Source organism: Aulonocara sp. 'chitande type north' Nkhata Bay, linkage group LG23, assembly GCF_057382095.1.
Source record: "Aulonocara sp. 'chitande type north' Nkhata Bay isolate Kocher_YH1m ecotype deep benthic linkage group LG23, A_spYH_male_GT1.1, whole genome shotgun sequence".
Lineage (NCBI taxonomy): Eukaryota > Metazoa > Chordata > Actinopteri > Cichliformes > Cichlidae > Aulonocara > Aulonocara sp. 'chitande type north' Nkhata Bay.
The window spans coordinates 12219034-12240272 of record NC_141365.1 but is presented as its reverse complement, the minus strand read 5'-3'; the positions used below and the strand labels follow the sequence as shown (position 1 = coordinate 12240272).

At 46.3% G+C, this 21239-nt stretch overlaps 1 protein-coding gene across 5 annotated transcripts in view; it reads right to left on the bottom strand.

Annotated features, from left to right (window-relative positions):
- frem1b (Fras1 related extracellular matrix 1b) overlaps positions 1-21239 on the bottom strand; it is a 45990-nt gene that overhangs the window by 2850 nt on the left and 21901 nt on the right. For all 5 annotated transcript variants that reach the window (XM_086282795.1, XM_086282794.1, XM_086282793.1 and 2 more), the window contains 17 exons: positions 20969-21177; positions 19552-19645; positions 18660-18912; positions 18248-18442; positions 14868-15056; positions 14598-14794; positions 14129-14336; positions 11714-11858; positions 9299-9440; positions 8586-8790; positions 7870-8134; positions 4508-4928; positions 2518-2719; positions 2264-2408; positions 725-854; positions 363-435; positions 116-265 (listed from right to left, as the gene is read on the bottom strand). In XM_086282795.1, coding sequence (XP_086138921.1) covers positions 116-265; positions 363-435; positions 725-854; positions 2264-2408; positions 2518-2719; positions 4508-4928; positions 7870-8134; positions 8586-8790; positions 9299-9440; positions 11714-11858; positions 14129-14336; positions 14598-14794; positions 14868-15056; positions 18248-18442; positions 18660-18912; positions 19552-19645; positions 20969-21177 — 3223 coding nt within the window. The remainder of the gene's footprint in view (positions 1-115; positions 266-362; positions 436-724; positions 855-2263; positions 2409-2517; positions 2720-4507; positions 4929-7869; positions 8135-8585; positions 8791-9298; positions 9441-11713; positions 11859-14128; positions 14337-14597; positions 14795-14867; positions 15057-18247; positions 18443-18659; positions 18913-19551; positions 19646-20968; positions 21178-21239) is intronic.

Here is a 21239-nt window from a genome sequence, read left to right as displayed (position 1 = left end):
TCGACTGGAATCATTTTTAAATCCCACTCACAGACAATTTATTGTATTTATTTCTCAGTTTGTAGAGTTAAACTCATTCATTCATTGGACTCATTGATCAGATCGATCATGTCACCTCGGTGGGGGTCGATGATCTCCACGGTGGCCGAGCTCCTTGGTCCCAGGACGGCGTTCTGGGGGTTTCTCAGCGTGACCGTGAAGCTCTCGTGGTTTTCTTCCAGGCCGTCGTCAATCAGGTAAATGTTCCAGGTTTTCACCTTCACACCTGAAGCACAACAAAAAACAGCTGTTAGACAGGGACTGCACGCTGCGCCACAACAGGTCACATGATGAGGCGGTGAAAGTCCAAGCGGCGGTCAGACCTGGATCGAACTGGATGAGACTCGCAGTGCTGTGAGTGAAATCTCTGCCAGCTTTGGCTGATCCTTCGTCCACCTGAAGAAGAAGACGTCAGGATTTTAGTCCAAAACAAACCGAGCTACAGCTTCCTGCTCGTTACACGTCGGCTTCACTCAATTCTCAGCTGTTTTTAATCTAACTCAGAGTTTGTAAAAGCTGGAGTCTTTCGCAGGTTTACCACAGCGGCTTGAAAACTGAGAAACGCTCAGGAAGACATCTGAGAGTCTGCGATTGCACTCAGACTTAAAACAGAATCTGAGCAGACAAAGTGGTTAGGAACTTCCAGTTTTATATATTATAAACCAGGAGGTGGGTGAGGCGTGACCTGGATGGCGACGTAGGCAGGGTCAGCGCTCCTCCCGTTGCGCTGCACGCGGATCTGAAGTATCCCGGCCGTCTCACAGGTTCTGTAGCAGGTCGCCGACAGCTCCACTCGAGACCAGGACAGCTCCAGCCTGCAGGAAAAAGAAGAGGCTGTTAGAGTCAGACAGCACCCCCACCTGACCGAAGGTTTCATTTATGTTCACAGAGTAACCACGAGCAGACAGACAGGATGTGATGTAACGTACGTCTGAGGCTCTATCTGGAACTTTATCTTACATCATGTGTTCTCTAATTTAGGCGGCCTTAACTTCCTACTGCTCTGCAATTACAGTATTCCAAAAATACCACTGAAACTTTCTCACTTTCATCAACAAATTCTTTTGGCATGGGCGCTGATTTACAAACACAATTTCTCTCCACAAAACTGTTTTATTTGGAATAACTGCAATATTATTTATAAAAATAAAACTCTTTTTTTAAATAACTGGTTTAGTAATGGAATAATCTTGGTTAGTCAGTTATTTAGAGAAGATGGACTCTTTTATAATTACTCTGAGTTCCTCAGGAGATACAATGTACCGATAACGCCTAAAGAATTCTCAATAGTGTTCGATGCCATCCCATCTGGTCTGTCCATGTTACACAGATGCTCCCACAGTGCTCCACTACAGGTCACTCCCCCGGATGTGTTACATTCTTCTCTTGGCAATGTTTGCTTTTCCTCTCATAAGTCTATAAATACCAAAATAAGATCTCTCTTTCAGGATGCAATGGTCTCTGTTCCATCAGCCATATTTTATTGGGCCAATTTTGTAACAGATATTGAATGGAAAAAAGTTTGGACTTTACCACAAAGGTTTTTCTTGACAAACAAAATTAAAGAGATTTCTTTTAAGTTGATTCATAAGTTTTACCCTACCAAACAATATTTGTCCAAATTTATGGCTGAAATAAATGTAAATTGTACCTTCTGTCAAGAGCAACCTGAAACATTTTCTCATCTGTTTTGGTCATGTAAATTTACGTGTAAATTCTGGAAGGATTTCCACAAGTTTATTACTGACTTTGTTCTCCCTAATCTTCAACTGTACTATAAGGATGTTATCTTTGGCTATTATAATTTTAAAGACAAGGACAATGATGCTTTCTTTTTTATAAATTTGGTTTTATTTTTGGCAAAATTTCATATACACAAAATCAAAGTCCTCGGCAGAAAGCCTGAACTTCTTGTATTAAAAATGGAACTTGCACAATATATAAGGACAATCTCCTCATCAAAAAACACGAAGGCTCTCAAGACTGTTAACATCTGTAACCGATTGAAACTGCTAACTTGATTTTGGCTCTTGCAAACTTTTGTTTATTTTTGTTCCCCTTAATTTATTTTATTTTTTGTACTCACTTTTGTCTCACTGTCTTTGTCACTCTTTCTGTTCCTCATTGTACTACCACAATGTTATCTTTTATGTGATCCCTGTTTTACCTGACTGTATGTCTATAATGTGATAAATAAAGTTAAAAAAAAACAAAAAAAACGTACGTCTGAGGCAACGCGCCGTTTCCTGCCGGATCTCTGAGGACAAACAGGAAGCTGTCAGACGTCACTTCCACGTCAGCGGGGAGGACGAACATCACGGCTCGCCGATCCACGTCACGCTGCGTGAAACGACCTTTGATGTACGACCCTGATGGAGCGAGAGAAGGAAGAGGAAGAGAAGGAAGGCTTTTAATCTGACTGCACGTGAGCCCTGCACAGGTGAGCCTGTGTAAGCAACCATCAGTTTCCTCGCACACCTGTGGCGGCGTTCTCCAGGTATCCTAAGAGTGGAGGTCTGCTGATGGAGAACTCGAGCTCCTCTGTGGGGCTGTCAGGGTCTGAGGCCTGCAGCTCTCTGCTGGTGATGAAGATTCCGTAACGGCCGCCGCCCAGATCCACCACGGTGCTGGGACTCCCCCTGGTGGTCAGAGTGGGAGGCGTCCGGTCGACCCAATCCACCTGAACACAGCAGGAAGTTAAATCAGTAACACAGAAACAGCGAGCACTTCAGGGGGACGAAGATCAGAGGAAACTGAGCAGCAGGAATCGAAAAGAAACCAAACGAGTCAAACACACGCAAAAAACTTTTTTATTTTCTTTAGGGAAACACTTCGTTTGTGCATCCGTCATCAACTCATCATCTCACTTCAAGACCTGAATGAACAGTTTAACAAACAGTGTTTTCTGGAACGTGTCTTCAGACGAAGTTCAGAGGAGAGGATGAGGATGATTTGTCGGTCATGCAGAGATAACAGTCGGGCTTCAGTCAGGCTTACGGCTTCCCAAGAAAGCGTCGCTCTTTTAGCACTTTACAGAAACTCAAATCTGTGGAAGCGACAGATTCAAAGGTGATGGAGGAAGTGACATCAGAAACAGCAGCATGTGACATCACATGTTGGCGGAGCTTCAGGTCATCCTTTGTCATCCTGATTTAAGATCTGAGCAGAGGCGGTCGGTGGAAGGCGCTTTTACGCTGCTGTTGTCATCAAACTGAGCACAAATCATCTCCCCCTCGTTCTCTCAGTGCCTCCTTTTCCTGAAAAGGCCTGCTGCACTTCATCTCAGGATTTTTATGTTCTGGATATTTCAGAGAACTTTGTGCAGAAGCAGCAGAAACTGATCAGTGTGTGTTATTTTACCCGTCTCTCTCTCTCTCTGCCTGCAGTTCAGTTGCCTGACCACCAGGTGTCACCGATGTCCTATGTATGAGTCTGTTCATGGATGATTCTGCTGACACTGATGAAGCTTATGCCATCCTCTGACTTCAGCTCTTTTTTGGTGTGTGTAATTCATTTTCAGAGCAGGAACAGAACATCTGAATAAGACAAGGTCCTTTAATATCTCAGTGATCTGCAGCTTTTTCGGTTTCTAATATTTTAAAGAACAGAGGAAGGAGCCCAGTTTCATTCATCCGGGTCGCATCTGTTATGTCCAAACACAAACAGACATAACATCTATGTCATCATCAGGTCAGAGATTTGTGCTGCAGGCATGAGCTGCTCCTCTGTGAGGGGATCCTCTGCTCTGCTGCTTTTCATGGATGCTCCCTGCTCTAATGGCTTCACACACACACACACACACACACACACACACATTTCACTGATATCCTTCTCACACACAAACTATTCGATGTTTGGTCCAATCACAGGTGGCCTCCAGAGTCTCAGAGGCTCGAGGCAATGGTGTTAGCCACCTGGCTGCCCGTCAGCAGGTAACCTGTGGGGAGGAATCCAACTCTGGGTCAAAATCAGGCTTTTAGTGGAAACCTGGAACTGGTTCCAGATCAGGACCAGCACCTCCTGTGTTTGGTCCATTTTCACTGCTGGAAGTTGCTGGTTTGAAGCCGTGTGCAGAGGTCCAGATCGTTGTTTTTTGGGCTCCGTCTGACCTGCTTTAGTTATTATTAAAATTTCGCGTTTCTGCTGTGAGATGAATAGAGTAATTCTACCTGTGGATTGAGCCACACTGACCTCTGACCCTGCAGTCAGTGTTTGGTTCTGCTGGAGTTTTCTGCCTGATTAAATTGAGTTTTTCCTTCCCACTGTCCCCCGGTCACAGGGGTCACGTGGTTGTTGAGGTTTACTTTGTATTATTGTAGAATCTTTACCTTATCAAAAAACCGCCTTGAGGTGACTGTTGATGTGATTTTTGGTTATATAAGAAAAACTGAACTGAAATGTTCAGACTTCCTGTGTTGTGTTACTTCCTGTTACTTCCTCTGAGTTGTGTTTTGCGTTCGTGGCTCACCTGTATGTCAAACACAGCAGGCTCCTCCCTCAGCTGCCCAAACTCCAGGTAGCCCCTGTTGTGTCCGTCGCTCGGCATAAAGTAGAACCCGTCGATCTTCGCAGGGCTGCTCGGGTCGTGTTGGTAAGTCAGGTGGAGGTCGTCCACGTTCGTCTGGGAGAACCGGGGCGGCGAGGGTAGCGGCGTGCCTCTCAGCAGCAGCTTCCCGTGCTGCGGCAGCTGCGTGATGACGTATCCCAGGTTGGCGGTGGTAGTGTCGGGGTCGGTGAGCTGCAGCTGGTCCGAAGTGATGGTCACTGTGGAGCCATCCTGCAGCCGGAGGCCAACGTTGCGGCTGAGGGTGGGCGGGATGCGGTCACCATGCTCGATGGTGAAGTGGAGGGTGGAGCTGCGAGACGAGTCACCGTTTGTAACAACAAAACTGAGGAGAGAAGAGTGGAAGCAGTTAGAAACTGATCTGATATTTAGCTTCAACTCAGTTCTGCAGCGCCTCCCGATGGGAGAACATGTTATACAGGACATTGTCCTCAGGTTGAGGCAGTGTCCCCCAAACCAGTGTGTGTCTGTGTGTATGTGTGTGTGTGTTTTGTCCTCTCTGCTCTTTGCCAACACAATCTGCCTCTCAGCCCTGCAGCTGACAAACTGCCCCAGGCCTACACACACACAGTCCTGGTGTAACATCTGGCTGCAGTAGCGTCCACGTTTGCCCAGGGACGGCCGTGCTCTGGTGCCAACGTTGTTGTTATTTTTCTAATAATACACATTCATCATCTGCTGTCACCACACACACACACACACACACACACACACACACACACACACACACACACACACACACACACACACACACACACGTGTGCACCTGAGTCCTAACCCACATCATCAGTTAAAGGTAAATCCAGCCACAGCTCAAACTCAGACTCTAAAAGAGGGTGTCAAACATGTGGCCCGGGGGCCAAATCCGGCCTTCCAGAGGGTCCTAAGCAGCCAGCGTTAATGTTGAAGAATAAAAGATTTTCACATCATTACTAGTTTTTGATTGAGGTTAAATATTTGTGTTGTTCCATGACAGAGACACACTAACTAACTGAGACACGATGTTCAAACTGGTTTTTCTTCATCTTCTGACTCGTCGGGCTGTTCGTGATTTTAGCTTCGTGACCTTATTTTGATGTTTTCAGAAGTTAAAAAGGGGACATTTCCTCCTCCTTGAATATATAACTGTAGTGGTCTGAACTACATGAGACTGAGTTTGTCTGTGCCTTCTAAAGCTGACAGGCTTACGCTGATGAAAGCTGTTTCACCCCGATTCTGATTCCAGATCTGATTCCGATACTAGGAACGTGATCAGAATTAAAGGAAATCCAGTGTAGTTGAAGCCTAAACTCTAACTGTAAACCTCGCAAGATAAGAAATACTTCCTCTCAAAAGTCTGGAAATTACTGTCCCCCAGCAGCCAATCAAAAAGAAAATACACAAAATGAAAACATCAATAAATTAAAGTCATTTGTATAGCTCTAACATGAATGCAGGTGCTGAGGTGTGAGGTAGTAAAGAAAGTGTTCAATTATCAGTTATCCACATTCATGCACCACAGCTACAACCACTGGAGTCAGCGGATGGAGGAATCTAATCAGCGAAAGCAGTTATTAATTCCCGCAGCTTATCACAGGTTTTATTTCGTTCAATTGATGTTTGATGATAAATGATGAACTCACTCGCTATCGGTTCTACACAGCCACAACTTAAACAGACATAATCAGCTGGAGCTCCACAGGAAACACAGCACACTCTTTCACTATGCAGATGACACCCAACTTTCTGTGTGAAGCCAGATAACACACACCAACTACTTAAACTGCAGGGATGTCTTAAAGACAAAGACCTGGATGACCTCTAATTTTCTGCTTCTAAATTCACATAAAACCGAGGTTATTGTACTCAAACCTAAAATCTTACAAATATGGTATCTAACCAGATACTTACTCCAGTAACACCAGACCAGCATGTCATTCAGTGCACATATTAAACAAATATGTAGGACAAATGGAAGAACATTTGTGCAGGATCTCTAAAATTAGAAACACCCTGTCTCAGAGTGATGCAGAAGAACTAGTTCATGTATTTATTATTTCCAGGCTGGACTACTGTAATTCATTATAATTCAGCTGCTCTGGAAGCCGTCAGAGTGTGGCTCTCTCTCTCAGTCTTGGCTGTGATCTGATGGGTGTTCTGGAGCCAGATAGCCAGCCGGCTGGGGCAGCAGAGGTCTGGGTGACAAACCCGGGGTCTGCACACACCAGCATGCTCCCCTCCTCCTCCTCAAAACCCTAACCGCTGCCAAATTGGCTGGAAAAGCAGATAAACATACTGCAGCAGGGAAAGCCTCTCGTCTCCTGATGCTGAGCCTTTTTTCCTCTTGTCTCCGTGCCCAGTTTTCTTTTGTTGGCCAAATGTTGTGTGTGATAGTTTTGTGTGTGTGTGTTTGGGGGGGGCAGTGATTTAAGGACTAAAATATTCTTCTTGACAATTAGATTTCTTATTTAACAACAACAAGGTTTTAAAACTTCATAAGACCTTAACCACTCTGAAAGCATCACTTTTATTTTGAAAATTCACTGTGTTTAATAGTTGCCATCTGACATATGCAGGTTGGTCAGGTTCCTGTTGGTCCTCAATATCACTCAACCTCCTCCTCGTTCTGTTTTGGAAGCTTCTTCTAACCAGAACCTGCAGCAGGAGGACCGTTTGTGAGCAGAACCAGAGCTACCACCTGCAGAACTCAATTCAATTTTATTTATATAACGCCAAATCACAACAGCAGTCACCTCAAGGCACTTTATATTGTAAGGTAGACTCTACCCACCCTGCATTCAAAGACAAAAACACAACAATCATATGACCCCCTATGAGCAAGCACTTTGGCGACAGTGGGAAGGAAAAACTCCCTTTTAACAGGAAGAAACCTCCGGCAGAACCAGGCTCAGGGAAAAGCGGCCATCTCAAGTTGAGATTCAGTGTTTCGACACAGTGACGGAGTTTCAGCAAGCATCTTAAATCTTTAATGCACGGTCAGAAAAGAACCTCCAGGAAGTGTCCTTAAATCAAGGAATTGGTCCGGAGAACACTAGCAGATGACCTCGGAGGGCAGGTGGGGTAAACTTAAATATACTAAAGAACACACCGTGTGTAACACACAAACACACAGCAACGGTTTGAAAGCTGACAGATTGCACTGTAATGGTTCTTGGAAAAAGAGCAGAGAGAAAACCCGGAGTGTTTGTTTTTTTTAAAATCAGGCTCCGCCTTCACCTGCACAGCGGCTGTCATTAAAAGAAGCTGCTCTGAGCTCCAACTCTCACCTGAAGGAGTCAGCCTCGGCATCATGGCTGTTGTCGTGGGTGTAGCAGACTCGGTGCGCAGCCACGTCCAGCTGGGTGAAGCTGAGTAGCGGGACTCCAGGCCGGTGGACGGCGTGGACGAGGCCGTGACGCGGCGGGTCAGACACCGTGTAGACCAGCTCCTCGGGCCGGCCAGTCGAGTCTGATGCCAGCAGGATGTCAGTGTTCAGGACGACACGCTGCCCCTCCCTCAGGTGCACTGGCCTGCTCAGCACCACGATGTCCCCTGGAGGCAGTCAGAGGGAGCGTTCAGGTGTCAGAGGGGACCGAGCGATTGCCTACATAATACATGTGACAGTCAGGGCCCAAGTTCAACTTTTCAACTAAAAAGCACCCAGAGGAGGTGAGGCGGCGCCCTCCACAGCTGCTCCACCTCCCCGCCATTAATTATTCAGCAGCCGAGGAGGTCGGCCATTTCTCACCTCTCTGTTCCTCCAGGATCACAGGGCGCCAAGCCAGAAGGGCCGCAGACCCACGGCAGCGTGTTCATCCGACTGGTAAAACCGGCAGGAAGGGGGCGCGCTCAATAATGAATGAAACAGGGCCACACAGGGCCCTGTGTGTGTGTGTTTGAGTGAGTGTGTGTGTGAGTGCGAGAAAACATGAAATAAAATCATGACCTGGATAAAAGTGTTACTGCTGAATTCTCTGCATTGAAACTCTCTGTGACCTCTGACCTTTCTGCATCACGTGCACAGAGATGAAGAAGCTCTGAGCCGGAGACTCGTTGTCCAGGTCGCTGAGGGTGAAGCGGAAGCTGTCGTGACCTTTAAAGCCGGCTGCGTTGGTGGCGGCGGTGTGTTGGTACCACAGTCGGTTCATCTCCACGTCGCCCTGTGTGAAGTTCTGACCCGCCGTCAGCTCGTTCCACCCCGACGTCGTCTGCGGGCGAGACGCTCGGATCAGGAAGAGACGCGGCAGGAAGACGAGTCACCTTCAACGTCTCACACCAGCCTCAGGTCACAATTTAATCAGGAGGATTTAACACCTGCACAAACACACACCTGACTTCCTGTTTCTGCCACTTCCCCTCCCATCCTTCATTCCTCTCTTCCCTTTCTCTTTCCGCTCTTATTCCCTTACTTTATTCTACCATTTGTTGTCTTCATCCTCCCTTCACTCCTCCTTTCCTTCATTTTCTCCTTTTCTAATTATTTTCCTCCTCTTGATTCCATCCTTAGTCTTTCAATCCTTCCTTCCTTCCTCTACTCCTCTCATCCTCCCTTGTTCCTTTCTTTTTCCTTCCCTTTCCTCCTTTAATTCTTCCTTCTTTCCTTCCCCCCTCCTCTTTAAACTTTTAACCTGGAAACAACTCAAACTGAAATCTTTGCTTATTATAGAAGTAAAACTCAGTAAACACACACACGCATGCACAAACACACACACACACCTTCAGCTGCAGTTTTCCAAACCGCGGAGCAACATTAAGGAAGTAGTACACCTGTTCTGGGGGCGTGTCCAGGTCCTCAGCCTCCAGAACCACACTGGAGATCACCCTGAGCTCACCTGAGTCCACCTGCAGTCCAGCATTCCTGAAACACCACAGAAGAAAATTTCTCATTACGTTTGTGGTCAAGCACATTTTTCTGTTCTCAGCATGCTCATAACTTCCATCCTGCATGGAGTTCAACTCAAACATCTGTTTAACTTAAAGTTAAACAGATGTTTGAGTGCCCCCTCCTGGCAGATCTGTGTTCAGAGTGAGACAAAAGTTCACTTAAACTTGTTTCCTGTGCAACAAAACTGCAGACAGAGAGGAGGTAATGACACTGACCCTCTAAGAGCATCTGTATGTCACAACACCAAGAGCGAACCAACATCTCTGAGGTGAAGTGCAGAGATGAAGCGCAGAGGTGGAGAACAGAAAATATTGGTCTGCTTCAGCTTCATCTTTTAGCTGCACTCTGGATGACTTTAACAAAAAATATTTCTGACTTTAAAAACATCTTGCTTTATTTTTATCATCAAACACGTTTCGCCCTACAGGACTCGAAGAAAACACGAACAGAAGCCGTTTGATGTGAGTCACGAGCAGGAGGGTGAAGGTTTGTGTGAGCAGGCTTTTCCTGTAGGATGGTGGAGATGTTGGTGGTGCTGGTGGTGGGGTCTTTTTTTGTTTTTTTGAGGTGGGGCGGTGTTGAACATCAGGAACCATCTGGCTGCTTCTTCACTCGGAAGTAAAATCCACGCAGGAGTGAAGCTGCCACGTCCATCCTGCAGGAAACGGGAAAACAAGGCGGCCGGCATCTGCCAAGTCTCTGTGTTATTTCTGCCTCGGCGGCCTTTACAGCACCAGCTCAGCCTCCGCCAGCAACCTCCACCCCCACCAACACAGCTGATCTGGGGACGGCGCAGGGGAGGGGGTGAGGGACAGTGGGTGGGAGCCCAGTCAAGGATGCAAATTCACAATCAGTGGAATGAAAACACTAAGGATGGGGGAGGAGGGGGTCACAGGTCACACGCACCTACCACCCCCTCCCCAAATGCTCTGGATTACACAGCAGCTGCAGACAGATGTTAAACCGGACGTCTGCTGACAGTTCAGGACTTAAACGAATATCCGAACACCCAAACAACACAAAAAATTCTAAACAGCTCAAAAGGTGACGCGATCGGAGCCGGAGAGATTTCTGAATTTCAACTTTTAGGGTCCAACGCTCAGACTGCAGAGGAACAACAGAGGTACAGGTGTGAGGTGGAAACACCTGGACTGAGCATCACACATAAACTTTTATTTTTAGAGTTTTTACGCCGTATTAAGAATTTACTGCACTTGTTTCTGTAGCAGTTTGTGACAGTTAAACGGATTTTTGCTGCTCTGTTGTCACACTGTGCAGGTAATTCCCCCTCCCTGTGCAGCAGTGCCGCCTGCTGTGCGGAGGCAGAAGTTTCTTTCCATAAAGCTCAATCTAATCCAAATTATAGTAGGTCCATGTGACGAGAGGAACTAAACCCAAAACATTTCAACTCCTTCACAGCTTCTCTTTACTTCCTCCCTGAAAACCTTTAAAGAGTTTTAAATCTCCTCACATACAAGGTCTTAAATAATCAGGTCTTATCTTAATGACTTTATAGCACCATATTACCCCACTAGAGCACTGACGCCTTACTTCTTGTATTTAAGTATTTAAAAGTAGAATGAGAGGCAGGGCCTTCAGTTTTCAAGCCCCTCTTCTATGGAACCAGCTTCCAGTTTGGATTCGGGAGACAGACACTAGCTCTACTTTTAAGATCAGGCTTCAAACTTTCCTTTTTGCTAAAGCATATAGTTAGGGTTGGATCAGGTGAAGCCAAATCCTCCCATAGTTATGCTGCAACAGGTGTAGGGTGCTGGGGGATTCCCATGATGCACTGAGTGTTCCTGTGTGTTAACACACCTCTGCTGCATGTAATTAACTTTTGTCTTCTACTTGCTGACATCCGTGTTTGGTCTCAGACAAAGGAAGGCAGTCTTAGATATTTCTGTGTGACACCATGTTTCTGAGGTTTTTAGGGACAAGAACATTAACTTCATAACAACGAGAATAAATGTGTGTGACAAATTGAAAACGATGTTCAGCAAATGACACAAAACCATCAAGAAGAAAAACATTTTGCAGCAGCTGCATTTTTAATTCCTGCAGCAAAGTCACAGGAAATGTAAAACATGTTCAGCCTCCTTTCACCTGATTTTAATTTCAGACCCACAGGAAGCCAGATCCACATCAGGGTGAGCAAACACCACTCTGTCTGTGTGTGTGTGTGTGTGTGTGTGTGTGTGTGTGTGTGTGTGTGTGTGTGTGTGTGTGTGTGTGTGTGTGTGTACTTGAGCAGTCGTGGTTTCTCGTCGTTGACCAGCAGCACGGTGACCTGAACTGTTCCCTCGACTGCATGGACACCATCTGTCAGCCGCAGAGCCACGGCGTCCTTCAGGGTTTCTGTGTCATCGTGCATGTAGACGATCCTCATGCCTGCAGGAGGAAAACAGAAAATATGGAGCAGTGTGTTTCTGTGAGCATGTATTCATATCTTTATGGGGTTAAAAAATTGGATGTTCCCACTGTCGCCAAAGTGCTTGCTCATAGGGGGTTCTCTGTATCTATTATTGTACGATCTACTGTACAATATAAAGCGCCTTTAGGCAACTGTTGTTGTGTTTTGGTGCAATATAAATAAGAATTTAATTGATGTTAACTATACTTATGGGGACTAACATCCTGGTCCCAACAAGTTTGAAGGCATTTTTTAGACTCAAAATGTGGGGGTTTTTTTTTTTGTTTTTTTAATCGACATTTAGGAATCACTGTACAATACCACCAACTTCAGCAATTTGTTACTACATGTATTTCAAAATGTGATTTTAGTGACAGGGTTACAGCTGGGTTATGATTAGGTTTAGGGTTAGGCATTCATTTTGATGGTTAGGGTAAGGGCTAGGCCAGTAGCTCCCCAACTTTTTTTGGTAGGCCCCCCGTTGTTTTACAAGAAAATCTTTGCGACCCCCCCTGCCCGGCACAAACACATCCTCCAACCACACACATATTTTTTTTCAAACTCCATTGCAGTTTATTTCACTCCTCGAACCTTTTGTAAGCAATTAAACAAATAAAAATTAACTGCAATAAATTACAGGTAGCAATAAAATGAACTACTAACTCTTACACTACGTCCACATGTACACGAGTATTTTTGAAAATGCATCTTTTCCTATGCATTTGGGCCTTTCGTCCAAACGTAAACAGTGTTTTGGATCACTGAAAACTGAGATTTTGAAAAACTCCTGCCAGTGTGGAGTTTTCAAAGTCTGTTCTTGCATTTACCTGTGGACGAGGAAAACGGAGATTTAGTCACGCAACGTCAAAGGTGTGTGCCTTTTTTGGCATCACGCTGTGCGCCACGTGATGTTTACGTGAGATGCATTTCTACAATGGCGAATAGAGACAAAATACTGTTGCTGTTAATCTGACTATCTGCAGTTTTTACATAAACACACGCAGTTACTGTCCCTCCATTTAGAAAGACAAAGGCGTCAGAGTGAACTTCGGAAGTGGCTTCTACGTTCACCACAGACGCTTTCACAACCCAAATCCCGACGCCAATGTTGTCGTCAGTTTTGAATACATTTAATTTTTTTAAAATTATGTATGCTGTATGCATTTGTCCATTCCTAAGTTGTGAGTCTACATCAGGCATATTTAACAGCGCTGTGACTTATGATTATGAATCACTCAGGCTGATTTTCAGTTTATTTATTGAATAAACTCTGGCCAAGGGAGTCAGTGAGACAAAATCCAAAATACTGTCTTTAGTTATTAACATTTGAAATGATGAAGGTGTTTGAAAAGTAACACAAAATTAGCTGCCTTTCCAGAAAAACACAAAAACTTTTCAGTACTTTACTCCCAGGCGTCTAGACTTCTGATTGGCCAACATTTCTTCACAGTTAGGATTTGGCACATTCTTGACAGCGTTTAACTTCATTTTTTTTGTTTACATGTGGACGGAGATATTTTTTTCAAAACTGTACATGAGGACGGGATTTTTTTTTTTTTTTTAACGAAAATGGAAAATCTCAGTTTTCAAAAATACCCGTGTACCTGTGGACGTAGCCTTAAATAACAAAAACAAACCATCTTTATGGTGTGATTATTTTACGTGGTTGTTTTTTTGTTTTTACTGTGTAAGAATATTCAACACTGCTGTCAATACAAAAAATTACTCTGTGCAAAATGGGTCTAAAAACATAAACAACTGTGGGATACTGTTTGTCTGTGATTTGGGGCCAAGGTATTCCTGCATGCACTCTCCGTGTATGCATGGGTTCTCTCTGGGTACTCCAACTTCATCCCACAGTCCAAACACATGCAGTTAGTGGGGATAGGTAAACTCTAAAGTGCCCATAAGTGTGAATAGTTGTCTGTCTCTATGTGTTAGTGACCTGTCCATTGCATACCCAGTCTCTCGCTCTAAGACAGCTGGGATTGACTCCAGCCCCTTCGCGACCCTGATTTAGATAAGCAGAAGCAAATGGATGGACCAAAAGCCTTTTATTTTTTAGATGGTTGGGAACACGGCCCTGCTGCTTACCCTCTCCGAATATGAAATAAAAAGCGATTATTGCTCTTGTTCAAAGTCATCCTGGTTCAAAGTGTTTGAATGATGATCATCTGTATAAAACACCAATAATCTAGAATGTATTCACATTTTACTGTCACACTTCCTGTTTGAGTGACTGCCTCACCTTGTCGGAGCTCCTGCAGAGTGAAAGAGGTGACAGAGAGGCTCCTGTGCAGGAGGTCAGCTCCCGCCTCCGTGCCGTGGATGCTGTTAATCAGGCTGCCGTGAGCCGGCGGCTGCACCACAGTGAAGGTGAGCAGCTCAGGTGGGGCGTCCAAGTCAAAACCATCCAGTATGGATGGAATTAGCTCCCTCATCCCGCCCTCTTTTACCTGCAGAGAACAGGAGGAGTGCGCCCCCGTGAGGCTGTTGGGATCATCGCAGATTCAGTTTCAGTCAGAGAAATCGTTTTACTTTGACTCTCGTGTGAATTTTGTTTAGTTTTTATTGTTATTTTCTCTTGTTTGATGTCACAATTACAGCTTTGTCACCTCAATCGGGGGGAGGTGACAATGTTTTTAATAACCAGTCAGCTGTCTTCAAGTCATAGCTGATTGATGACCGATTACTGATCAGGTCTCAGGTGTACGTACGGTGAAGTTGGCGAGCAGCAGCGATGGTGTTTCGTCATTGGTTGGTTTGATAATGATGTAGAAGGAGACGGGGGCGGAGCGATGTAGCCCGTCGCTCACACTGATGGACAGCTGGTCGACAGTTGGCTCCACCCCTTTGTGCTCCGATTGCACGTAGTTGATGAAGCCAGAGGTCAGGTGTTTGAGAGTGAAGGATTCTGGGAAAAGACAAACATTAGAGTGAGATCTGAGTTGGCTCCCCGAGGTTCTGCCCGTGCACCGCACACTGACCGACTCGCACTCCCGCGTTGCTCTTTTCGGAGCCGGGCATCGGCTGCGTGTTCTCCAGGAAGCCGTGAAGGGGAGGAGTCTCCAGGTGAAAGACGAGCTGCTCAGGGGGACTGTCTGGGTCTGACGCTCCGAGGACCCCCCCGCACAGACAGATAGAAGAGCCTTCATCCACCACCAGCATGGACTCGCCTGCGCCAGGACACAGCAACACCTTCATTCTTCATTTATCAACTATGCTGCTCGCCACACTGACTGAGCGCCTGATAGTGGATTTCAACTCCACTGCTTCCACACATGCACGCCACGCAGTAAGCACACCGTCCACCGAGATGTCCACTCAAAGCACACGGGAGCACTGGCTTATTTTCTGCCATGATGTTGAAGCCCACCTGAGCCACTAGCACAACTCTGGGCTGGACATGTTGTACACAATAGGTACAGGTGTAGATGTTGAGCTGCCAGCTCCTCATGTGTTAGCGGACGGTTCATGCAGGCGAATCTGTCCATTCTTTCACTCCCACCTCATCACACTTTACCCCAAACTGAGATCTCTCACAGCTGGAAACTAAACCTGTTTAGTTTCTAACTAAAGTTCAGGCATCGTTTAATAATCCTGTTTTTTTTTTATTGAGTGAAACTCAAACAGGACCAGGAGCAGAATTCCTTCCACCTGCAGCCTCCACCCCCCGTTTCCTGCAGACAGGAGCGGGTCTAAGCCTGCTGTGTTCAGTTGGAGTATGAACACTGTGGGCGGATGTGAGTGGATGGGTGTGAGCATTAATGAGGGACAGTCCTGGATCTGGCTGATAAACCAGCGTCGTCCTAAAACAGGAACACGTGGATGTGAGGCTCGCTCCACTAAGGCTCTTATTCTGTGTCTTTATTCACTGCTAATTAATTAGACCAAGAACCCCCCACCCAAACACCAGCACCACCACACGCGCATGCACACACACACACACACGCACCACCCCACCCTCGGCCCTGAACTGTGCGCCGGTGCCGAATGAGCAGGGAGACCCGCCGGCAGGATTACGAGTCGTCCCGCCGTCGGCAGCGCTAAGCTGATCTGGCTGCTGAGCTGCGGCTAACACGTCTCCTATTGTGAGCACGAAATGGAGGTTCTGTCTTTTGTTTAGTTAAGACGCTCATTGTCCGCTGTCCACACACACACACGGTGAGATAATCTCTCAGCCGTGTGTGTGTTTTCATGTAATACCACCAGACAATTAGCAGATTTCATTTAAAACACATCAGTGCCAACCTCGTTAGCCGGCTGACAACACACACACACACACACACACACACACACACACACACACACACACACACACACACACACACACACACACACACACACCAAGTATCAGGCCAGTTTAAACAAAGACCCCAGCAAGTGTAAACTCAGGGCTCTGTCTCCAGAATAAACTCTATGCTGAGTTTAACTTTAAATCTTTAAACTTAGAGATCATTCTGATTTCGGTTTCCTGAAGCTCGACAGGATCAGAGCACCAACCTACAGTTACATTAAAACTCGGCCAACCCCCAAACTGCTCCATCTTCTCATCTGCTGCCTCGATGGTTAAACCCTGGTTCATGAAACTGTAATCCTGGGGATCCCAACACAAGGTCCGAGGGCCAGAATCATCCCAGCAAAGACTGAAATGCGGCCCACGGGATCTCATTAAAAAATGGGAAGGAGGGCATAAACTTTTTAATGTATTTTCATAAGTTTCACAAGTTTTTCCTTTTGGGTAAGGTTGGGGTAGTCATGGGTTAGGTTAAGACCTTGCCCATGACTACTCACACTACACCAGGGGTGAGCAACTCCAGGCCTGAAGGGCCGGTGTCCTGCAGGTTTTAGATCTCACCCTGGGTCAACACATCTGAATCACATGATTAGTTTGCTACCAAGCCTCTGGAGAACTTCAAGACATGTTGAGGACATAATTTAGCCATTTGAATCAGCTGTGTTGGTTCAAGGACACATCTAAAAGCTGCAGGACACCGGCCCTCAACGCCTGGAGTTGCCCACCCCTGCACTACATCAAGGTAATGAAGTAATAAATAGACAGTTACATGAAAGAAAAGTCCCCGTTTTTAACCACCTACTGTAGAATTTTCTGGCTTTATAGTGAGTAGTTAATGCATTGTTAAACTTCATTAGACTGACTGGAAGGAGAGTTTCTTCGGTCTGACCCACAGTGTTTGACATCCCTGCTGTAATCAAGCCAGCAGCAGGCTGACAATGCAGCTCACAGCAAAGTGTTATTTGTGAGCTCAGAGGACGGCTCATTTTTACTAGAATGGTTCTGATTTATTGCCCTGAAATAAAGCATCGTGTTCACATTTCACTCCTGATTAGCATCATTTCTGGGGAATTATGCGCCGTTTGTAAAGGAACCACCGACTAACAACACAGACCTGCTGTTTCTCATCTCCCATCATCTCCACCTGTGACAGGTGAGTCACTGAGTGCAGCTACCTCACAGTTTAAACGTCTGTGACCGAAAATCAACCCAAAGAACATCTTCAGGATTAAAACAGAGAAAATGGAGACAATGCACAGATGATGTCTCTACTGTGGAGGAGATTATCCACACACACACACACACACACACACACACACACACACACACACACACACACACACACACTCACTCACACACACACACACACACACACACACACACACACACACACACGCACGCGCTCTCTCTCCTGAGAGGATGATCATTCTCACTGCTCACAGCCAAAAACAGGGATTGAAGAGCTCCATGGTTATCAATGGAGACCAGTGACCACTGGGACACACACTGGGAAGACTGGGAGACGGTGTATGTGTGTGTGAGAGATGTTAGCCCCCCTTGCCCCTCCCATTACAGAGTGTGTGTTGGACTGATAGGTAATGGTGTGTTGTTGGTTAGAGAGGATTAAGCACACACATGCGCACACGCACACACGGAGCCTTTCAGTGGGAATGAAAGCACACACTTCCCTACAGTTCACAGATGTAAACGCAAACACAACATTGAAAGGACATTGTGTGAACGCCGTGTGTCAGCTTCACTAAAATCTGGCCAATCCTGAAGGAGATCAGTGAGCGAACATCAGCACAGTTTTTTAATGGTTTTTGTTATTTTTGACATTTCTTTATTTCTGCAGTTTAAATAACCACAAACCTGTTTCCTGTTTGCAATAAAGTAGTTTGATAACAGTTTGAGTTTTTTTGTGGCTCTGGTGCTGTTACAGAGGAAAGTTAAGGGCTTCTCTCTGATTGGTTCACTCACACAGATCCAACAGGTGCGTCCGCGTGACATCGTGAATGAGGCTGTTGTGTAAACTGTACACGTGGTTTTTGTGAATTTGGTGAATCTTACCCAGAGTGACAGCAGGGACTTTATCGTTGACAGGAAGAACTGTGATGTTCAGATCGTAAACAGGAAGTGTACCATGGAGAGGAACAGGAGGGGGCGGGGCCTCCCCGTGGCAGCAGCTGTCCGGCCCTCTGGCCTCACTGTCGGAGATGATGAGGGTGACCGTGTCGAACACCGGCTCAGGTCCGATCTCCCCGCCTTAAACAGAACAGCATGTCCACAACAAATGTTTCTATAGAACTGCTTTCGTTTCATTGTATTTCATTTATGAATGCACCACGGGTTAGTTTCTGCTTTCAAACCTACTTCATAACCCATTCAAACTTTTTCCAGAGTTCAGCCAAGGCTGGTTCCCTTCCTGCGGAAGGAACACACATTTTTCCTACGTGCCGTGAACGCAGCCTGGCCTGCTCACCTGTGTGGGCATAGTAGATGTGACCCTGCAGGACGTCCTGCTGGGAGAACTTGTCCACAGTCACGCCGGCTCGCTGCAGCTCTCCCCTGCTCGGTCTCCGGGCGAGCATGTAGGTCAGCGCGGAATCGTCGCTGTCCTGGTCGGTGGCCGACAGGTAGTCCACCGTCACCTGGACACGCCCCCCTTCCTCGCAGCTCAGCCCCCCTTGCAGACGGGCGCCCAGCTGAGGAGGCTCGTCGTTCATCGGCAGCACCTGAGGACGGGGGGGGTGGGTTACATTTCGTTTTTATTAACCAGCTAAAAGTCCCGGCTGTGTTTGGTCTTTTTTACACACACACACACACACACACAGTCATCGCTCTGGTTTCTCTCCGCGTTTGAACTACAACCAGTGAAAACTCCTCACAGTTCACTGAAATAGGAAACTCTAGAAAGCAAACATTCACCAACATCAATGTCAGTCACATCTGCTGACCCCTCCCACTCTGCTTGCTCCTCCTCTGCATTGCCCCCTGGTTTTGTGTGGGCAGGACTCAATGTTTACAGGTGTTAAGCAACACCTGTAAGCACTGAGCTGATTGCTATAAAAGGTGGTCATGCCCTAACACGCTGACCTCTTCTGATTTAGGTTGCTGTGTGTCACCTTGCTTTTATCCATAAACTGTCCACTGAGACAGACTGTCGCTAGTTAAACACTCGGGTGTCTCTTTGTCTCCCTGTCTTAATCTGTGATTTTTTAACTGAAGTTATCCCGTTTCGATTTCTGCTAGTGTCTAAGCATCCCGCCCACAGTAGCACCTGAACTTTTATAATCAGCTTCTTCTTCACTTGTTACATGTCAGTAGAAACCTTTGAGTGCTCAGCAGGTGACACCTTTATTCAGTAGATTCACCTGAACGTGCAGGACGACGTCCACAGAGTTCAGACCGTCCGACACCTTGAGACCAACGACATCCTCAGTGGTCTCAGAGTCATCGTGGATGTACCTGAAACACAGAGATGCCGTCACGCTGACCTGTGACCAGCTCCTTAGTCAAACATCGGTGACATCAGCAGCTTCTACAAACACTGATGATGTTTAGAGCCCAGATTTTCTGCTTTTTAAATGGAGACTACTGAACCTCTTGTGAACTTTCCAACAGCGGTAAGCCAGGGGTAAAGGTCAAGCACAATACTGAGTCTAATTTAATCTGAATAATTACACAAAGTAAAACTCAATAAAAAGCTTGAATCTTAATAAATACAATAAAATCAAACATTAATGTCATAAAATAAACTGGCACAAAATAATTGCGGAATAAAAATGTTATTAAATGTACAAAAGAAAACGATGAGTCGACGAGTCAAAGTCACGTGTTGACAGAGTCTGCCTCTAATCATCGCATTAACAAAGAAATTCTTAATATATAAAACATGAAGCCTGATGTGGGTTTCAGCTAAAACAAGAACCTGGCTTCCGAGTATAAATATAGTAAAATAGAAAGATTACAGCTGCTAATTACAGAAATACTCATAGTCACCTAAGGACAACTGGAAAAAAATGTTGGATGCCTTAAACATTCAAAAAAAGAAGAAACTTTCTGATTTTCGTGAACTTTAAGAACACAAACTGCTGGCTGGTGAGTGACCCGGGGTCCCTGAACACCACACGGTTACAGCCACCGGCTGGTTGGATTTTACGTGACTGGCGCTCTTTGCAGGGCGAGGTTTCAGAAGAACACGACAACAGCAAAAACAGCAGCATCACTCACAGGAACAAACTGCAGCGTTTCTATCTGACGTGTGTGCTGGAACAAGAAATCATACATCACCTACAAATGAATGTGAGACGAGCAAAAGCAACAAAACAGTTTTGCAAAACAGGAACAATAATTGGTTTATCTAAACGTTCAGTGGACGTTTAAAACAGAGGTGCAGGTGAAACACTTTAAAGGTGACCTACCTGCACACTCTGAGCTCGTTATTAGAAACATGTTTAATGTGAACGCCCACCACTCGAGCAGGAGGTACATGACAGGAAGTGAGGAGTAGAAAAGCTGGCACTAAATCCGCTCCGTGCTTTCTGCTCTAAGAAACCAAGACTGACTGCAAACAGTCGACCACAGCGCGGTGAGCGGCTTCATGATCACCTGAAAACTTCGGAACCTCTGAAACCGAATCCTCTGAAATCAGAAAAACCCTCCGGCGTTACATCACCGGTGAAAACACACCCATCTGCTGAAGCAGCGGATAAAACCAGAGAGCTCTCAGAGTGATCGCTGAGCTCAGATCACCACGGCACGTCCAGAACCACCTGACCCGGGTCTCACCTGATGCCCAGCCCTCTCAGTTCCTGCAGGGTAAACCCGCCTCCCTGCTGCAGCGCTTGGCCCCGCAGCTCCAGCCGGCCGTGACGAGCCGTGCTCCGAATCTCCACCCTCAGCGCCTCCTCTCGACTGTCCCGGTCCCGGACCAAGAGGTGCTCCTCCGTCACGAAGGCCGCGCCGCCCTCCTCCACCCGAAGCAGGTTGGTGAAAGCCTGAGGAGCACAGAGAGATTCAGCACGACGTCCACAGCACGGTCAAACCAGAGGCTCCGCCT